Here is a 21009-nt window from a genome sequence, read left to right as displayed (position 1 = left end):
CAACTACGTGCCAATGTTCTCCCAAATTGCCTTCCAAAACAAACTCATAAATCTGGGGTCTCTGTCGGAGAAAATCGTCTCAGACGTGCCATGTAATCGGAAAATCATTGTGATCATTCTGTGTTCTTGGGAGATCAAAAATGAAATCCATTGCAATACTTTCCCAGGGGTGGGTGGGTACGGGTAAAGGCTGTAACAATCCCTGTGCCTTATGCCTGTCAAACTTGATGTCACGAGGACGTGGCAGTTATTAACCATGTCACAGAGATGTGGCAACTGCTAACCTTGGTTGTTGGTTTCTTTCCAATGGGGTTTATTTTATTTGTTTAAGACCCTCTTCTTGAAGTAGCAAACGGTCGGACATTGTATGGCCAATGTGAACGGTAGATTCACCCGCAGACGGGAAGTGGTCGGCACTGGAATTCGTATGGTAAGAAGATGTCTAGGCTCAGAGCAAGATCATATAGGTCCCCCCGTCGCACTTAGCAAGTTGGTGGATACTAGGAAGTGAACTCAATTAAGGCGTAAAGTCAAGGTGGGACTACCAACAAAAAGTATCCGACAGTTGGGCCACATTGCATTTTTGGATGCGGTCCCAATGAGGATAGATGGTCAGAAGACCAGTGGGAGCCCAACGGAAGCATCTCCTAAAATTTAGGGAACTGCTATTTTGGGCCACGAAATGTGTTCGCGTCATTACCTTCGGTATGACTAGGGGAACACTTTACAACTCTGCCGCGAAGTCAACTGACGCACCAGTTGAGATATTTTTAGCAGGGAAAGCCCAAACTCGGAAACTGGGCGACGTGTCAGCTTGTGAGCGATTCTGCCACTCTGGGAGGCAAAAACGAGCTGCATATCATCAAAGGGGGCGCCATTTTCAGCCACAGGCGGATTGCAACAGGTACAGAAGCTATGGAATGCTTACCTTGCCCTCTATGCACAGTATGGTGACGGGAGTGATGCCCCGCACGCTACATACTGCTCTCTTTCTCCCCTACGTGCAGTTATGTGATGCCCCACAAGAGGGCTACTCATTTGACTGATGTACAGTTGTGTGGGTTCATGCTTTTGTGCTGAGGCAAGAGCCTCCTTGAGCAGGAACAGGGGTAGCTAACTGCTGCTCCAAAGCAGGCACTGGTGAGGGTCATAACCTCACCGTACAGGTGCAAAATCAGCGCTGTGTATGCGCTGTAAATTCACTGTTTTTCAGCCATACGGACGCCGGGATCATTGGGAATCGTGCCCCACTGGCAAAGGACAGTTAGGGGACTGTTTGGGGCTGAAAACAGGGCAAAAACCAGTAAATACAGCGTGCTGAATTTACTGTTTTTGGACAGGAATCAGAGGGTATACGACAGTGCAAGCGAGTTCCAGCAGGGGAATTGGTTTCGCGCAAGTTTTGGGGCTGTTATGCTGCCGAAATTTGGCCAAATCAAATGGTATCTAGGTGGATACACGTGAAGGATTCCCAGGACCTTACCTTGTAATTTACCCTCCTAAAGAATAAAGAAATACCGAAAGGGGCGCCAATTTTGGGACCTACAAGTTGTCGGCGTCTGCTCGGAGCATTCTAGCTTCCGAGCCGTGTGTGTATTCAAGTGTTAACTCCCGTCGCAGGTTCTCTTTGTATAGTGCTCTGTGTGTGTGTTTAAAGTAAAGAATTTCGGGTGAAAGCCAACGCCTACCGCCCTACGGGCCGGTTACACTTGACCTTCTGGCATACCAAGCAACTGCGCACAAACTCTTCCACATCCTTTTTGAGTCTCGGCCCAAAGAAGTATTTCTCTACCCCCTTCATGGTGGTAGCAATGCCACGGTGACCCGTAAAAGGTGGACAGTGGAATTCAGTCATAACCTTTTCCCTCAACGGCTGTGTAACGCACAACATAGTCTTTTTCATCAAGTAGCCTTCCCGAAGGGAGTATCCAGCTACTGTCTCCCCATCCCGTATCCGTGTGAAAATATCTGCAAAATCTGTATCTGTGGCATACTGATCGACCATATCCTCGAAGCTCCTATGATGTATCGCGGAAATAGCTAGAACCAACGGTTTCCGAGACAAAGTATCTGCCACCACATTCTTCTGTCCCTCACATGGACAATCTGGAAGTGGAACTGTGACAAGATGTTCGCCCACGGTATTTGCTTTTCCGAAAGCTGCTTCTGTGACAAGAAGTAGCGCAAACTCTGATGGTCTATAAAGACAGTAAAATCCGCTCCGAGTAGGTAATGCCGCCACTGAGTAAGAGCGTGGATAACCGCCAAAAGCTCTTTCTCATAGATCTGTGCTGTCATCTCCGGCCTAGAGAACAAACGGCTCTCGTAAGCTATGACATGGCCTTCTTGCATCAAGACCGCACCCAGACTACGACCACAAGCATCACAATATACTTCAAATGACTTCTGCAAGTCCGGCAAAGTCAAAATAAGTCCCGTAGTCAATTTCTCTTTCAATGTCCGAAAGGCAGTCACCTCTGTGGGTCCCCACGAAAAAGGTACTCCTTTCTGTGTCAAGGTATGCAAAGGGGAAGCAACCTGTGCAAACTTTCGTATGAACCGCCTGTACTACGAACACAGTCCCAAGAAGCTTCTAACTTCATGGACATTCCTCAAATCGGGCCAATCACGAATAGTCTCTATCTTGGCCGTGTCCATTTGCACTCCTGCTGCTGACACAATGTGTCCCAAAAAGTGTATCTCTGGTAGGAAAAATTCACTTTTCTTTGCATTAATCACTAACGTGTGATCTCGTAATGCCTGAAAGACTTGAAGCAGATGATCTCTGTGTTCTGCCTCATTCTTGGAGAAAAAAATGATGTCGTCAAAGAAAGTGCCAACAAATAGCCTGTACTCTCGAAAAATCCTGTCCATCATCCGGTTAAATGTCGCAGGAGCATTGGTTAAGCCAAAAGGCATCACCAAAAACTCAAATAACCCAAAAGTCGTCCAAAAAGCTGTCTTGTAGACATCTCTTGGCGCTATCCTGATCTAATGATATCCACTCTTCAAGTCAATCCTACTAAAGCACGAGGATCCATGTAACCTGTCAAGTATATCATCGATCCTAGGAATCGGAAATCTGTTCTTGATGGTGATTTTGTTGAGAGCGCTATAATCGATGCACATTCTCCAAGATCCGTCTTTCTGCAAAACCAACAACACTAAAGAGCCATACGGTGAAGTACTAGGCTAGACAAGACCCTTTTCCAAGAGGTCTTTCACTAGGTTCATAATCTTTTCATTCTGTACTCGGCTCACACGATAAGGTGGCTGATTCGGTGGCGTGCTTCCAGGTATCAGATCAATGGTTTGATCTTCAGGCCCTCTGAAAAGCAATCGGCATGAGTGTGGAGAAAAATCTTGGCGTTCTTTTGATCGGGTCAAAACATATTCAACCTTTATCCATCGTTCAGTTCTCTTCCAAAAGAATGAGTAAGAAACTGAAGTTCATCAGGTACAATCTCTAAGCCTTCATTTATCAAAGTCGCTTTCTCGGCCCGGTAGTCAACCACGGCGTAGTTCTTGTGGTACCAAGGGATCCTGAGTAGAACGTCACTCGCGTGCCCTAAACACCCCTGTCATTGCAAACGAAGTTTGCCAATGCTCGGTGTAATGGCAACATCCCCTCCGGGTGCCAGTCGAACTACCTCCGCCTGTGGCGTCAGTCTGTTGGGCGTAATTCCAAATCGAGCCGCCAATTTCAAGTGAAAAGAAGTTGGCCTTGGCTCCTTCAAAAGAGCTTCTTGATCCTTCACTTTGTCCCAAAAAGCGGCAAAGTTTGTACTTTCATTCATTTGATTCGGTGCAAGTCTAGCGCCATGTGGTACCAGTTCTGCTTTTCTATCTACCTTTTCTGCCACATTCCTCAGCTGCTCTCGAACTCTCAGACCTGTCGTCGTCTTTATCATTCTGTTCTTTCTGTGCCTTTTTAGGAAACTTCGCGGAGATATGTCCATGTTCCCCGCATCCAAAGCACTTCCCCTCTCTGATGAAGCGAGCTCTCTCCTCAGGAGTAACCTTAGGTCGTGCATCATTTTTCTCTGGGTTGCTCTTTTTCTTTCTACTTTCATTCCCAGAAGTCTGTTCGGCTCGTTGTGTCATGGCCTCATTTGTGGGGTAGGTCAGATTGCCAGAGTGAATGGCAAAGCCCCACTTCGCATGACTCATCAACTCCTGAATAGAAGCTGACTTTTGTTCCAAGCAGTGATCTCGGATCTTTGTAGGTAGACCCAATGTAAACCGCTCAATCTGTTCTCTGAATGAGATCTTCTTGAATGAAGAGGCGGGTAGAAAAGAGTTCCAGAATCTTTCACAGTAAGAATTCACTGTATCGCTCTTGGTCATCCGGAGATGGTTCCAAGCAACTCGTATATCTCGCTCAAACTCTTGAGTCAACCAAGAAGAAATAAAAAGCCTCTTGAATTTCATCCATGTAACTGGCGCAGTCTTGTTTAATAGAAGCGTGGACCACCAAGTGCGAGCATTCCCCTTCAAATAAGAGGCAGCTCTCCGAATCTTGGAGTGCTCTGAATAGCGTCCTCCCGCGAAAGCGATGTCAATCTGCTGTATAAAAGACAAAGCCTTCGAAGCATCTGAGTATCTTGAAAAGTATCAAACTTGATTGAGTGGCCACCTTCCTTAAACTCTCGGACTTTCTTGCTTTTATCTTCGAGAAAGTCATACTGGTTGGCTTTAGAAAAATTCTTCTTGTTCGCATAAAAGTTTCCGTTGTCAGAGTCTGAACTGTCCGTAGACGAGTCCTCTGTAGAAGTGTCACTCACTGGGCGAGACTTAGACTTCCTTGCCTTTTTCTTGCCCTTTCTGAAGCGTTGTTTCTGGCTTCGCTTTTTGCTTTTCCTGTCTTCTTCGCTCGAGTCTGAAGAGCTAGAAGAACTGTAAGAAGAAGAAGAAGAAGAAGAACTGGGTAGGCCTTCAAACTTGACGCGCTTCTTTAGTTTCTTTGCCTTGTCAAATGTCGATTGATGACCCAAATATCCCGGGAAGTCAGTACCTTTCTTCTGCTTTTTGCCGTGCTTTTTGTCTTTCTTTGCACGTCGAAAAGCTGAGCAATCCGTGCATCAACCACGTTCTCCAGTTCCTTCTCCGTATATTTCTTGGAGGCAGAAGGTTTCTTGAGAGCGGGTTTCGGGAGTGGTGTTGTGGTTCTCTGCCACTCCGTCTGTACCTCTTAAAGAGGTCTGGTTCATATATTTTTCCATCTTCGGATCCTTGGCAAAATTGAGCATCATCTTTGTTGCATCGCCAATCAATTGACTACGCTCCATCTCTCTTTGCTCCGCCTGAGTAGGCCGAGGCGGGCCATACTCTCTATCTGAATCTTCGTTGTGATCCCAGCCCGCATCTCCAGATGCAGAGGGAGTCGACTGATCATTGCCTGAAGCCATAGGTGCCGCGGAAAAAAAAAATCGGGGATCGGATTTCCCGTAGAAGAGAAATCGGCTGTGCTCTGATACCACTGTAACAGACTTGGACACTCCAAGTCAAGAATCAACCGCGACAGCACCAAATAACCACTTCAAAACAATTCACAGATCACAATAGATTTGGACTGGCCCGACGGAGTTCCGTGCCTAGAGATATTGGCCCCAAAGACTGGCGCCCCTTTCGGTATTTCTTTTTGTATTAATCAATCATCAAAGTACAAGAGAGCGGTTAGGGTTTCACTCTCAGACTCTGCGTCCAGATGCTCTGAGAAGTGAGGCCCTCACCACTAATTTAAAGGTTACAAGGGATGCCCAAAAGCAGAGCCCCAAAAGCTTTTAAAATAAGAAGCATCAGTTCTCTCTCTCTCTTAGAGAGTCTTTTTCTCTTTTTTTATAAAAAAAAAGCAAAATTCGCGTCGCTCATCATTTCAAAAATTTTATTATTTTTTTCTTTTTTAGCCTCTGCGATTTCCGGAAATTAGGGTTTCTGGCAGAAATTAGGGTTTCTGCTGTCCGCCACGTCATCACTTTGTGACAACCACCACCTCTACTAGAGAGGTCTACAGCAATCATAAGGGGAGACTCTCCCAATGAAAAAACACCATATGTCCAATGAGGCTAAATCAGGAGATGGGAGGAGGGAAAAGCCACAAAGGTGGACGGTAGTGCCATTTGAGCCCACCCTAGACCATGGTGAAGAAAGGCCCAGGGCGCTAGAGTCGTAGGAAAGCCTCTCTATGCTCCCGAATGTGGTCGGAGCTTCCTTGGAGTCTCTCGAACCGTCCCCTGAGAGTATGGATCAGCTCTAGCCAAAGATCTCGAACTCTCTCTGCTGGTGGTACACGAGTCTCGAAGATGCGAAAGCAGTGGGCCCCCCAGATGAACCAAGAGTGTCAGGCCACAGATGAGCTCCCAACACTCCTCTCTCTCACTGCACCACTCCTGTGGAGTAAGCTCTGTAGCAGGCTGGAGTGTAGATCAACCCCCCTGGAACACTATCATCTTGCTGGTGGAGGATAGCTCAAACTGTAGTGCCGGGCTCGTGAGAGTGGACCAAGCAGCTTCCCCCCAAGTGTACTGTCGTGTTGTGGAAAAAGCTGGCATCAGCCGAAGGACACGAAGCCAAACCTGATGTGCCATCGGACACTCCCAAAGACAATGACGCTAACTCTCCACAGGATGGCCACAAGCTGCGCATGCTGCCGAGAGACCACTACGTACAAGCCAGCTCCCCACTGCTGTAGCTCTATGTGCAACCAGCCACTGAAACAAAGTGACTCGCCGCGGTTGTCTGGCGTCCCATAACCTCACCCAAAAATCTGACAAGAACTCTGCTGTGAGACCCTCCTCGTGTCACTGAGGTGCTACAGCAGGACGAGCCTCTTTCCGTGCTGCCAGTATGTGATGTCCCAGTAGAACAGTGTACTAAAACAAAGGGACACCTGGATGGTCGGCTGAGGCGAAAGAGTCCCGCCAAAACCACTCTCCAGGATCCCACTGCACTTGTGCCAGTGGGCAGCTCTCCCAAGCCCACAGCCTCCAGTGGCTAGGCTCAAGAGCTACTGGGTCAGGATCTATGACACAATTTCTCCCACGGGTGCCCACAACTCGGATCCTCTAAAAGCAGCACTCTACAACCTGTGGGGCCTCAACTGAAACTCAGTGTAAACTACCCTCACCCTGTAGCTCGAAAAATAGGGCAGGTACAGTCTCTGAACAAGCCCGAACTGCGACGAGGACCTCCAGTCGCGTGAAGGCCCCCATCTATCTAGGCGTTGTTGACTCGAGAGGTGTGAGCCACTCAGTTGGGACTGCCTCTGTGATGTCCTCACGCTGGGACTGCCTCTGTGATGGCCTGACACATGCTCTGCACCCCTCTCATGCCCTGTAGCTGGATGCTCTGAAGCTCCTTTGACAAGCCTGAGAATTGTAACAAGTCACCTAAGGTGCATGCTGGACCTTCTGCCATGGGACCCCAAGAAACATGAGGCCTACTACCAACCAAGTGGCCTCTCTGAGTGCTAACCATGGGGTTCCTTCCAAACAAGGGGCTGTCGCAGACGCTCCTCCGTGCAAGTAGGCTTGTGCTGCTCCAGGCCTCTCCTCAAATGCTCCCAGGAGCGGACCAGACTCACAGCAAAACGGTCCTCCAGTCTCCTGCTCATGCCAACTCTGTGCATCTCTGTGAAATCCATCTGGTCGAAGGTCTCCAAGGGCATCCAGCCTAAGGCACTCTAGCACTAAGCCGCTAAAGCAAAAACTCCTTCCAAGGCTCCTCCCCTGGAAGCAATCCTCTGACAACAAACTTCCCAAGAAGGGCTCTGTTCTGATGTGCTGCATCTATGATCCCTAACCCCCCCTGAGAACAAAGAAGAGCGATCTGCTGGGCAATCTAAGTGTCGCGCCCTAACCAAAGGAACTTCGTGATCAGCCTCTCTACCTGGCTGATGCAAGAACTCGAAAAGATCCAACAAGATGTGATGTACCACATAGTAGCCAACAACACCTGGTTGGCCACTATAACTCTGCCTGCCAGAGAAAGTCGTGCGGAGCTCCAATGTAACAGCTTCCTCCTGATGGACAGGAGGAGACCCTAGATGACCAAGTCCGAAAGCAACAAAAATCACGCCACGATTTGCGGGACTATGTACGGACTGACCACATGGTAGTTGTGTACGGACTGCTAATGTGGCAGCATACGGTCAAACTAATGTAGTACTTTTTACACTAGAGATTTCTTTCAGGGCGCAGTTGTAATGATTTTTAATGTTCTTTTGGTGCGCATTTGTAAATAACAGATGAAGTGAGTTGCGTTTTGACATAGCCAGAAGAACAAACCAGATGCCAACCTAAAAGGCCAAGTCCAAGAGCAGCACCAAAAAATCACACCACGATTTGTGGGTCTGTTTCTGGACTAAGAACGTGGCAGCTGTGTAACGGACTGCTAACATGACAGCGTACGGACACGGCTAACGTAGCATTTTTATGTTGGAGGTAGCGCTCACATTGTACCTGATCATGTGACAGGGATCACATAGGACAGTTGTGACTGACAATTCGTCGATATACACCGCTACGGGCGCCTAGTTGAGGTGCCAACACTCTTTGAAGGGAAACTCCCCTTCTTCTGTATCGTCTTAGAGTTTAAGTGTGAAGTGTTTCAAGTTCACAGTTCATCGCTAGTCTTGGTTTCAAATAACTAGGAGCTCTTTTTACTCATAGCAACAAATTTTCCTTGTAGATCTTTTACTGTTCAACAATAGAGACAAACACAAAGTATGTCTTCAATTTATCAGAAGCATTAAAGGAGGTCCTCACCTTAAGATACATTAGATTTTGATGGAGCTCTGGGTCAAGCGCTGAAAGCTCATCAAAGAAAACGTAGCGACCAAGCAATTTCCAAATAAAAACGTGTGAAAATGAGAAATCTAATAGTATGCCTTCATAGATGGCTTTTCCCACTATGCGGCCCAAAAATTCAAGCATCTGCAGACCATGTTGCAGCTTTCCAGCTGCGGCATGTGGAAAAAGGAGGCCCTCATCTGTTTCTCTCTGTGCAAACAAGCCATATCTGCAGCAAACAGAACAAATCACAAAAATAGCTGCAGTCATAAATCTTGCCCTCAATCATGAATTTCAAATGTTGAAGGACAAAAGACCAAAAGGTCATGCCACCACTCTATGCAAATCTAGCAGACTACACTGAGAATATGATGCAAACCACCACATTTGCCACGAAAACAACATCAAATAAGAGAAGACGACAAAAACCACCATAAGTTTACAGAATTGGTAACAGGTGATTCACCCTGGGTCGAATGCTGCTTTTGCTAGATCTGTTAAAAATTCTTTGAATAGGCCCCCATAATCCAGACCAGCTTCTGAAAGACCAAGCTCATTCACAAACGAGACATTGATTCCAGATTTTAAACTTGATCCCAACACATTTAATTGTGCAAAAGCATCTTCAACTAGATGATCTCTTCTTACAGCCACTGTGATAGATGCAGGGCCTGGTCCCATGACCATTTTCCTGGCCATTTTATCAGATCGAACAAACTCACGAAAAATTTGTACCCTGTTGCAAGAAAACAGGAAGACTCTCAACTGGCAAGCTTCAAATTATATAGTATGCATATGCATCAATGAACATGCACACTTCAGCTGAGTATGTCCAACAGAAGATTAAAACAAGACAATGGGGGAAAAAGGGGAGAACAGAGGTGTTTGTACTTTTGAGGAAGAAAGGGGGGGGGAGGTGGATGGATGTGCATTGTATCCCCTATTGTCTGAGACAAAACCATATGCCACTTATTGTATCCCTAGTATTGTCCCGCCACTACAGAATGAGGGTGGTTGGACAGCAAGCATTCCACAGGCGGCCAGATTGTGTAGATTACGTAGAGGAGGTAGAGAGTGAGGCCAGATACTCCACTCTGTTTGGATGAGCAGATACCTCAGTTGAGCCAATCATGATGTCTCAGAACCAGAGACAATTAAACTCTTTAAAGAGCAGCAGCATGGAGATCAAGTGTTCTACGGGACGGTTGTGAGAGACCATTCCCAGACAGATACAGCTCCCCGAGTTCTTCCAGTAAGTTGAGACAACACCTTCCAGAGGGGTTGTCAGGGAACAAGGGCTTACCCTTAGAAGGGCAGAGCAAACGAGAGCCTGGAAGAGATCGAGGGCTGCCGGATATAGATCCTCACACATACCTGGCAAGAGATCCAAAACTGATGACAACACGCGAGCAACGCCTCCAGGAGAGACGGCAGCAGCACCCTGATCTTGCACATCCATATGTCCAGAGGGCTCCTAGATATACAGTACTAAGCCCACCAATTTCTGTAGAATGGAGCTAATGAGGGCTGCCTTGATCATGTTGTGCTTAACCCTTGTACAGGTACGTTATGTTTGAGCTCCATGCCTAGTCCCCCTCCCTGTCCTACATGTGATTATATACATGTATCAATCACACACTCATACTTGATTCTGGTTGGACAACCAACTGTCCAAGCACCAGCCTCGTACTATGTGGGAGGTATACATGGCCTTCAGATGAGGACTTCATGTGCCAACATACGGAAGTCATCTTTGTAGAATGACATGTCAATAGGTAGCTTGCGAGCTTGTGAGAGGGATGAAGCTTGAGAGCTTGCGAGAGGGATGGAGCGTGAGAACTTGTGGCTTCAAGCTTGAGAGAGAGGGTGAGAGTGAGAGTGGCTTACTGCTCGGCGCTTCAAGCTTGAGAGGGAGGGCGAGAGAGTGGCTTCAAGGCTCAAGCTTGAGAGTGAGGGATATGAAAGTGTGAGGGGTGAGGGTGAGCTTATAGAGAAAAAGACAACCCCCCCCCAAGGAGTCTTGCAAGCTTAAATGTGAACAGCCCCCAAAAGGTCTGGCGCCCGCCCGTTTTCAAAATTTGAAAATTGTCGCCCGTTTTTAAAATTCAAATTTGCCACCCGTCGTTCCCCCCGGCCGTTCCAGCCTGTTCCCCCCGTTCCGCTGTTAGGTGCCGCATCTGGAGCACATATCAGTTCCCGACCCCGTTTTGCCAGATTCGGCCGGCTGGAACGCCGTTTTGATACGGAAAGCAGCCGTTCCGCCCATTCCATGTTACAGTGGTAAATATCCCATAAATAGGGGGGAAAAATACAGGAAGTGGCCCATAGGGTCCTAGGAAAGCAGAGAGACATGTCTAGGGGGAATAGAAGCCTACATGGCCATGAAACCAAGCTAAAACCTGAGCTAAACATGGCTAGACACAACCCGAGATGAGAGACTTACCTTACACTGGCCTCGCATAGCCACAAAACAGCCTCACTCCCTAACACCTGTCCCTGGGAGAAACTGGGACCGATTGGATGAACCAAGAGAGATGCCTGAACTCTAACGGGGGGGGGGGGGGTATATATGTCACAAAGTGATAGTGTGGCATGCTAGCACCAAACCGGGAGAGAGGAGGAAGAGCCAAGCCGGACTGGAAGAGAACTTGAGAAGCAAAAATACAGAAAAGGCTCAAGATTTCGCGAGGCAAATTGCATGCTTGTACAGATGGGCGATGGTGTGGCCTCTGTGGACCACAGACGTGGCAAGGTGCTAGCATGGCAAACTATACAGATGGCTGGCATGAAGCTTTGGTCTACCTTTAGGGCTTTTGGCGACATTTGGCCTTTCAAGAGCTTTTTGGGGCACCATTTTTTTTCCAAAAAGTTGTTGACTTTGATATTTTTGACACTTGTAGTAATAGCAGGATTTTTGAAGTCACTTTCATGCTTTCGGACCCATGCCTATAAAAGAGAGACTAGGGTGCCATTACAGCATGAGGCTGCGAATCTGTGGATGTGTACTTCAGCTTCGGTCTATGGAACAAAGGAATACCCCAAGAGGCACCTACTTGAGGGGGCACTGCTTCTAGAAATGGAACTCCGCCACTCAATGTTTTTTTTTTTTGGCACAAGGGGCTATATACTGTGTACAAATAGAACACTGGTGATGCTCAAAGGCCTATCAACCCGAGGATATACAAGACAGGGAGTACAGTGTTGTGTGTACATCAAGGTGGCAAGTATGAAGAATGCAAAATAAACCATTGGGTGCGTAGTGCCATGTGAGGTGTTCATGGTCTAGACTCAAAAGGAGTGAAGAAATCGCCCATGTTTTGAGGAAAGAGTATCTACACCTCTCCGTTGCCCTGGAGGATACTGTTGAAGTATCCCACTGGCTGCAAACCGTATTTAGCAGCTTAGTACAAATAGCTGTCAAAGTGGTCAATGTCGGGGAAGACTATGAGTCCAGCCTTCCACATGATCCATAAAGTGATGCTACCGATCGTAGTAAAAACAACATCCCTCTTAGAGAAGTCCGACTGATGGACAATATCTAGAACCATCTGTAGAGTATACCCCACTGATGTAAGCATGAAGACTAAATCTGTCAGAGAGCCCTGAAAAAGAGTGTGTGACCCTACAAACAGCAAACGCCGTTCAACTGGTCGCCACCTCACAAACCCATCATGAACACCCACTCTGATCAGAAAACAACATACCACCCTCCGCACCATCTGAGCATACGGATAAACCCAAAAATTGTGCCTCAAGGACTCATGCTGCAGAGTACAAGTCAGATCATGAACAATAGTCTCAGTCCTAATGCCAACAGGCAATCCTGCATGCACTATTAGCCACATGAAATAGCATATCTAGTGGCTGACCCTGATACTCCAAATGCATGACCAAAACTATCTCTGAAAGGCCAGAGAGATGCACAGATCGCACCATACCTTTGACTAACATGGACGGTGAGGAGGGTGTTGTGTCCTCAAGATGATCTCCTCCCAAGGGATACAATGTACTCAAAAAAGGAAAGAGGGACCCCATCAGTTTCTAAAGAAGTCTACTACCACTCACCAAGATCCAGTCCAACTAAGCCAGTGGTCATCCCTGCCAAATCCAAAACCTCCAAAGCCATGCCTCCTCTGTTGTGAAAACAAGGTCAACACAAGAGTGTCTCCCCAACGAGCCCACCACTCAAACAGGCTTCCAACGAACATCTAGGCGTTGATCAAGAGACACCTCACCTTAAAAAGCCAATCTGATGTGATAGCCATGATGGCCAGTCTCTGCAATGTCAAACACCTGTGTCCCATGCTGCACAACAATTGGGTGTCGAGAGTGATGGTGAAAAAATGCCCACCATCCCTGATAAGGGGGTAAACCAGTTTATCCCCCACTGAGGCCATGCCTGCCAGCACAAATAGCCACATCAATCTCTCACATACGCGCAACAACCCCTCTACGGATCCTATAGGTAGCACCAATGACCTCTGCACCAACAAATGAAGCCTCTGACCAACAACGTAAAGAGGTTTCCAAACCATCATTCCATCTAGCCCAATCAATGTGTGTCCTCTCCTAGTTGTCGCCTCTTTGAATCTGTCACATATGCATTCCAAATAAGTTCCTCCAAATGACACGGAAGGTGTCGAATGAAAGCAGGACGCATATCCATCCAAATCCTCAACACGCAGCACATAAAGGGTGATAGAGAAACGTAACAAGCATGGTTTAAAAATTGCTTCGAAGGCTTTGGAACAATCACGTACTATGAGCTTCGCAAGCAATGCCTTGCTTTGCATCTCTGGATCAATATTCCCCAAGACTCCCTCCTCTCTAGGCAAGATAACTGTGTGCCATCAAGTGGTGGCCATGTGTCAGTAGACCCATCTGAACCACTCCACCAAAAGTAACACACTAGGCGACGCTATCGTGCCTTGTTCAAGTTTGATATTTCTCTTCAGTTCAGTATTGTTGCCGTATTTCTACCACCTTGTCAGGTGACTTACCGGTTGCATATATAATATTGAGCACATTGGTGGGGTTCTGCCTTTGAAGATGGAGGCTGTCCACCTGTCCCCTTGCAGCCCTTTGGCAAAAACGTGCTTCACATGCAGCAGATTCAAACTTAGCTTTTTCGTAAGTTGCATGACGGCACATGTTCTGTATTGCAATCCAATCTTTTGTACACCTACACCTTTAAGGTCTATCCCCTTGTAGCCAATGTTGTTAATCCTTGTATCATGGTTTTTATGTCTTTGGTGATTTCCCGATTTACAGATGAAGGGATTTTTTCTTGAAGAGATTAGGTAATGAAGAAGGTAAAGCCTCGTTTTTTTGCAAAAACAAGAGAAATGAAATGTTATATTAACGTCTTCAAAAGGCCAAAATGACCTATGAGACCAAAAAGTTACAATTGGTGAATCTGATACCATGTCTGAGTACGGAAAGTACAAAGAAACTAACTAACACTAAAAACACTTAGGGGATGAACCTGAAGCTGATTCGGAATTGAAACGGGATAGGAGGGGGGGGGGGGATTGTTTGGTGGGTTCAAATGAAATCTCTCATACGTCGCTGTCGAATCTCATCAACATCCTCTATGGTCAGTACTCTGGTTGGGCGTCTTGCATGTCAAGCGAGAGTGATCTGTATCTTCTGTTGCAGCCTTCGTAGATGGTGGGAGACCCCTCAAGGTCGTGGGCGTCTGGATTTGCCTAGCTCAATGGCTCGGTCAATCAGCATACCTCTAGTGTAGGTGGGCTCTGAGATCTACTGTGATGACTGGTGATGACTGCTCCTCTGGCTCTCCCCTGGCTGGTGTAAAGAAATATGTGATTCGTCTCTGAGACTATCCCTCCCCTGATATCCTCAGCAAGCTCTCCCTAAGTCTGCGTAGCTCTAGCAAGAACAATCCGAGACATCTCTGATCCTCGTATCTCATGATTCTAGAAAATGGTCCGAAATCCTCTCTAAACAGTGGAAGCGGCCACGTATCTCATAGTACGCCAAGCAATGACATGTGTGCTGCAGCTCTGTCTCTGGCTCTAAGTGACATAGGTGACATATACTCGCCCCTGCTGGTACCCCTCGAAATCGGCCAGTCTCGATCTGGAGCTGAGGTGAGGATGTGCGTATCTACCCAATAGCGCATCGTATCCCATGAGATAAGTGCGTATCCATGTCTGCAGGCCTAGTCACAAAACCGTCCTCTGTGAGTTGGAGAATATGCTCTTTGTAGAAGGCCATCTTCGTGCCCAACTCCTATGTCGGCTGTATCCATGTGCTCCTAGTATCTAGCTGAATCAGATCCTGGCGTATGAGTTTGGTGATCTTTGTCCGTGTGAGAGACAAGGAGGGTGCATCCAGGGAGTATTGAAACAGAGGCAATTTATCCATGCTGAAACCATGTGACTGAAACCATGCTGTCATCTGTCCATACCAACATGCTGTATCGCCTTGTAGCACTAGTTGTCAGAATGACTCCAAGGCAAGCCGAGCATATCTGTCCCTAGGGAGGTCCCATAAATTGTGTATAGAGGATACTGATCTAATCAATGCCTTGACCAGGAGGGGCGGGGCGGCTAGCTCGGCTCAGATAATCTCATGCAGCACTGATGCCTTAGCTCGAATCATCCGAGCGATCATAGAGACCAAACACCTCTCCATATATCTCCATCCATCTGTGTTGCCAGATCTCCCATGATGGTCTACTGAGGGTCCCCATGCCTAAACTGCGTACAGCATAGCTGAAGTCACTAGAGTGTCAAAAAGCCACAGCTTTGTTCGCGGTTCCTGGAACTGAACCTACGAACACATCCTCTCCAGTCCTCCCAAGGCTGCATATGCTCTCGTCAGTCTAGTTTCTGATGCTCTCCTAATTGAAAACACCGGTCCACCAAAAACTACCCCAAGGTAAGTATATGCATCTGTGTACTCCACATTCTCCTGGCCATACGTAAATGTGGGTGCTGACATCCTCACCCACTGTGGTGTGGTGTTGAACACCATAACCTTGGTTTTCCCAAGGTTGATAGACAATCCACTGTCGCTAGCAAATGTATGCGAAGCATCTAAATGACGTTGCATCCCCTTTGGAGATTCAGAAATCAACACAATATCATCAGCATATAGTAACAACGGAATCCATGTTCCTGCTAGCTACGCCCCTCTGTCTCCCTGACGTTCTACATAGTCTGAAAACTCATCTACGTACATCCAAAAAAGAGTCGGAGATAGGGGGCATCCCTGCTTCACTCCAATAGTGGAGTGGACCATGTCAGACATTCCCTCAGTAGTGCGTACCCGCCCCATCACTATCCAGTATAAAGCCAGAATACCCCATATCAACTCTATAGGCACACCCATGTCCTGTACTCTGCGTATAAGTCTGGCTCTCGGCACTATGTCAAAAGCTTTGCGGAAATCCACAAAGCTACAATACATCCTCTTGCCTGTCTACCCTCCTCAATAATAGCTTTGAGTGTCAGAATTTGGTCAAGAGTGGAGAAACCTCTTCTGAATCCTGCTTGCCCTGATGCTCGTTTGCCTTCTCGCTCTGCGCATCTACTCAGCTCCTGCTCAAGAACGGATGCATACAACCTAGCCAATGTGTGACCAACCATGATGGTGCGATAATTTCTCGGAATCATGGGATCTCTTGACTTGAAAATAGGCACAATCCTAGACATACTCCAAGTCTCAGGAAAGCCTTCATACATGACTCGATTAAACATCATAGCAAGAAGCTCTACAAGCATATCTCTAGCATGGATGAAGTGCTCTGCTACCAGACCATCATGATCATGTGCTCTCCTTGTCTTCATCCTGTCAATGGATTTCTTTACCCTCTCGGCAGTAAAGAAAGTACATGTCTCACGGCATGTCTCTAGTGGGTCCAGCAAAGGTGGTTGCCCTGATGCTGTGTAGAGAGATGTCGCATATTCTCCCCATGTCTCTGTGGAGGTGATCGCTGGTGGTGGTGAATGCTCGTGGAATAGCCTCCATGCTTCGCCTGAGTCTTGACTCATAAATAGCTGATACAGATCCCGCTCTAGCTGAGATAGATAAGCCCTTTTCTTTCGTCGCACTAGGCGGCGAAAGATAATCCGTGACTTTGTGTGTGGTAATACCCATGAGCACTTCCCTCTGTAATTTGATCCTCCTCTCTCTACACTCCTCATCATACCAAATGTTCTAGGGCATGCTCCTAGATCGTCTCCGTGTAGGCTGGTTGTGGGGATATGCCTCTGATGCTGCATCATGAAGCGTCTCTGTCAATATTTGAGTTAGTTCATCTAGTGGTCGTCCCGGCTCTTGAGTGCATAGCTGCCTGTATATCTCATCCATATACACAGAATCCGTCTCCCTCATGAAGGTATACCGAGTGTGCGTGGGAGCCTCTCCCAATGGAGCTGTGCTGAACTGAAACGTAAGAGTGAAAGACAAGATAGCATGATCAACTGCAACTCCAACTGGCCTAGTGCCCACCATGAAATCTTGAAAGAATGGAATGAGACCTGGCTGGGCCATAACATAATCCACTGTACTAGCACCATGTCGATGTGGAAAGCATGTAAAACCTCCACCTGTCGAAAATCTTTGTGGGCTATTCAAAATGGCCAATCTATGTGCAGTTCCCATATCTATCAAGTATCTGCCATACTCAGTGTACTTCTCATCTTGTGATAGTCTGGATAGGCCCATCTCTGTAACATCCAACTCCCTAAGCATCTCCTCGGAAGTATCATAAAATAATGTCTAGTGATGAGCAGTCCTAGCATTGAAGTCCCCTAGTATGACAATGTCACCATCCTTGGAAAACTCTTATATGTCATTATCCAAAATAGCAAAGGGGGATTGTCCTCTAGGTGATGCATATACTGACATACTAGGAGGAACCATATGTCATTATCCAAAATAGCAAAGGGGGATTGTTCTCTAGGTGATGCATATATTGACATACTAGGAGGAAAGTAACAAATAGCAATGTAGAGGTATCTGCCTGTCTCTGCCCTTAGCCTCACCCGCATGTATCTAGCCTGCTCATCCTTACGCGCTATATATATCAATGGCTGCAACTCCTCCTTGAATAAAACTGCCACTCCCCCTGAGCCCCGTCCTCGATGCTCCAATCTGGTCTCCTGTTTGCATGCTATCTCCCATCTATATCCGCTCACCTATGGCATGGATTGCCCAAGGGCTTGATGCGTCTCAGAATAGAAAATGATGTCTCTCCCAGTGAAACTATCCTCAAAGTCACCTACATCAAGATGGAGTGACCCATTACAATTCCAGGCTGCTATCTTTAGTGTGGTCCCATAGATCTCGCACCGTCATGCAGAGCGTTGCTCCGGTATCACCACCCTTCCATCCCTGTAAAAAGCAATCTTCCCTTTCTCTCTTGCTGCTCTAATTTCCGGCATTACCGCTTGCATATGAGCAATCTGCGAGAGGGTGATGTCATCTCCAAGAAAGATGCTTGTCTTTTTTAGAGTCGATCTCTTCGTCAAGAAGTCCTTCGCATGCCCTTTCCTTCGAGGTTTCCCCATTGCTCCCACTTTTCTTATTGCCCACTCTCCAAGCCCTCGTATGCGTATGCTCGGTAACCCCCACCAGAGTCATGAGTTCTTTCACCTTTCAATCCACATTATCTTGGTCTTTGAGGCCACATATCCTCACGTGTAAGGCCCGCACACGTCTCCTTTGCTCCTCTTCTAGTGTAAGGTTAATGATGGTTGGTGTGGAAGTGGTGGTTATTTCCTTGCCCTTTCCTTTCTTGACAATCTCGATCCATTTCTCGGCCTCTTCCACCTTTTGTTGGGTCTTTGTGATGACATCTACCCACGAAGTTGTCATTTCTTTTTGTTGCTCCTCACCTTCTTTGACGGCCCGCACTTGTTCTTTAATCGTAAGCTCTTCGATTACTGAGGGCTGAAGCTCTCCTTCTTCGAGGACGTTTTGCGATCATACCTCTGCAAGCTCTTTCTTGAGTAGTACGATTTTTCCTCATCTTGGGCCTTCACACGATCCTCAAGTGTATGTATCGTGCTTTCCTGTGCCGATACGCGCCCGTCGAGTGCCTTAATAGCACCTAGGAGGTGGCGATTAATCTTGTTGATGGACTCCTTCATTTCTTCTTTGCATTTTTGAATGGCATCCTCCATAGGGTCATCCTTGCCATTTTGTTTCCTCATGATTGAAGGCCGCAAAAGGAGAGGGAGAGAGGTAGAATGAAGTGAAGAAGAGGATAAAATGGGGAAGTGAAAGCGGGGGAATTTTTTTATATTTTTCTCTCTACACGTACAAATTTCTCTCTCTATTTTTTCTCTCTACGCTTGGAAATTCTCAGCTTTCTCTCTCTACGCTTGAATACTCTCAACTTTCTCTCTCTACGTGCCGGGGGGGGGGGGGGGGGGGGGGCGCAACGGAGCTGGGCTGCAGAGGGGGGAGAGCGCGAGGCAGCAGAGAGAGAGAGAGAGAGAGAGAGAGAGAGAGAGAGAGAGAGAGAGAGAGAGAGCAGGGCAGTGGGAGCGAGTGGAGCAGGGCAGCAGAGAGAGAAATGAAATGAAATGAAATGTTATATTAACGTCTTCAAAAGGCCAAAATGACCTATGAGACCAATTAGTTACAAGAGAGAGAGAGCCAAGAGCAATAACTCAATAACAATCTGGAGAACTCAAAATGCTCATACAATTGGGGGGAGAGAGAGAGAGAGAGAGAGAGAGAGAGAGAGAGAGAGAGAGAGAGAGAGAGAGATGCCTTTCTTCAAAAGGAATGACGTGAGGAATCAATGCAAGCACATATCCAATAGCTGGTGCTTGTGAATAATCTCTCGTTCTGATTGATGCCAATGCAACCTCATGCGCTCTTGCTGCAGCTGGAATAGGAGGGCGGTTTACAAAAGCAGGTGCAAGCCATAGGTTTACAAAACAAAAACTTCGCCTGCAATCCCTCCCATACAAAGAGTTCAAACATTTGATAGTCACATCCAACAAAGGTAAAGACTTTTGTTTTGAAGCAGACAGAAGTCCATTATACACCAATGTGTTCAAAGAAGCTGCAATGACCCTTTGTTGCTTTAGTGTGAACGGCACCTGTTTAACCAAGTAAATTGAGCCTGAAGAATAGACTTGCTCCAGATATGGATAAAAGGACAACAAAACACAAGTCATACCTGGCGTTCATAGAACTCCTCATCGTCAAGTATCATCAGTAAATGGCCATAGGCCGCACAAAAAAGTGTGAGGACACGCAAGGCCTCTTTAGGGATACCCATTGGACCACTTCTCATTCTCTCAATGTTCCATATGTTGGCATTTCTGTCTTCCTCAATAGCTTTGATGTTAGAGTCCATTGCCTCTGAACAAGATCCCTTTCCCTTTATTTTTGACACAGCAGAAGCCCACCTAGAACTCAAACTGCCACTCATTCTCTCATCTTTCTGAGGAACCAATCTGTCTAAATGCGTGCCTGTCTCTTTTGTTTCAGCTGTCTTGTAATTTGCCTTTTCATTACAGCACTGCGACAAACCAAGGACATCATCCAGCCACCCCCATAGTTGACAAAGGAAACCTGGCGCAAAAGCCAGCAAATTCAAAACTGGACAAGGAATTCGCTCTTCATGCAGCGACTTGAATACTGTTGAAACCTTTAAGTATAACATTGCTATATCAGAAAGCTTCAAGGTAGCCGTGATGGTGTCTGATTTCAAATTAATATGATCAGCTTCTGAATTGCATTTCCCACAGCTCTGATCGAGAAGCTGCCTCAAATGCCACAGTTGACAAAGAGGTTCAAGATCCTTTAACATTTGCAGTCTTGCATCAGCTTGAAAAAGAGCTTCAGGACTTTTCTCACATTTGCAATATCGTGTCTTGTGGACAAGACAATCATGGATGTCATCTTGCTCATTTTCTGCAGAATCGGTTTGTAAGCTCTTTAGCCAGGACAGTGACTGATCCAACAAAGAGCATACTGCTTTTAGATATGCATCAATAGATAGAGCATCCACAAACTTGGTGGAACCATTGACTGTAGGGCATTTTGAAAGGGCCACAATATTGGTCAAGGCTGCAGCTGATGGTGAAGTATTTACATAATCAGGCACTAAGAGCACTTGCTGGCTTATCGTTTTAAAATAGTGATAAGAGATGTCTGCCGTTGTCAAATGAGGAATCAAAGTCTGTGCCACCCTGAAATTGCTGTTAGTCCGTTTTAGAAAAAATAA

The 21009-nt window shown here is 46.7% G+C and overlaps 1 protein-coding gene across 3 annotated transcripts in view; it reads right to left on the bottom strand.

Annotated features, from left to right (window-relative positions):
* UPL7 (ubiquitin-protein ligase 7) overlaps positions 1 to 21009 on the bottom strand; it is a 106341-nt gene that overhangs the window by 66511 nt on the left and 18821 nt on the right. For all 3 annotated transcript variants that reach the window (XR_015185985.1, XR_015185986.1, XM_086496945.1), the window contains exons 5-8: positions 19957 to 20964; positions 19542 to 19876; positions 9256 to 9525; positions 8766 to 9018 (exon numbers count right to left, since the gene is read on the bottom strand). Coding sequence is in view for 1 of the 3 variants with exons in the window: in XM_086496945.1 (XP_086353071.1) it covers positions 8766 to 9018; positions 9256 to 9525; positions 19542 to 19876; positions 19957 to 20964 (1866 nt within the window). In the remaining 2 variants the exon portion in view is untranslated. The remainder of the gene's footprint in view (positions 1 to 8765; positions 9019 to 9255; positions 9526 to 19541; positions 19877 to 19956; positions 20965 to 21009) is intronic.

This window comes from Adiantum capillus-veneris, chromosome 23 (assembly GCF_014529385.1).
Source record: "Adiantum capillus-veneris isolate H3 chromosome 23, ASM1452938v2, whole genome shotgun sequence".
Classification (NCBI taxonomy): Eukaryota; Viridiplantae; Streptophyta; class Polypodiopsida; order Polypodiales; family Pteridaceae; genus Adiantum; species Adiantum capillus-veneris.
The sequence above is the reverse complement of the archived record's forward strand: the minus strand, read 5'-3'. Positions and strand labels throughout refer to the sequence as shown.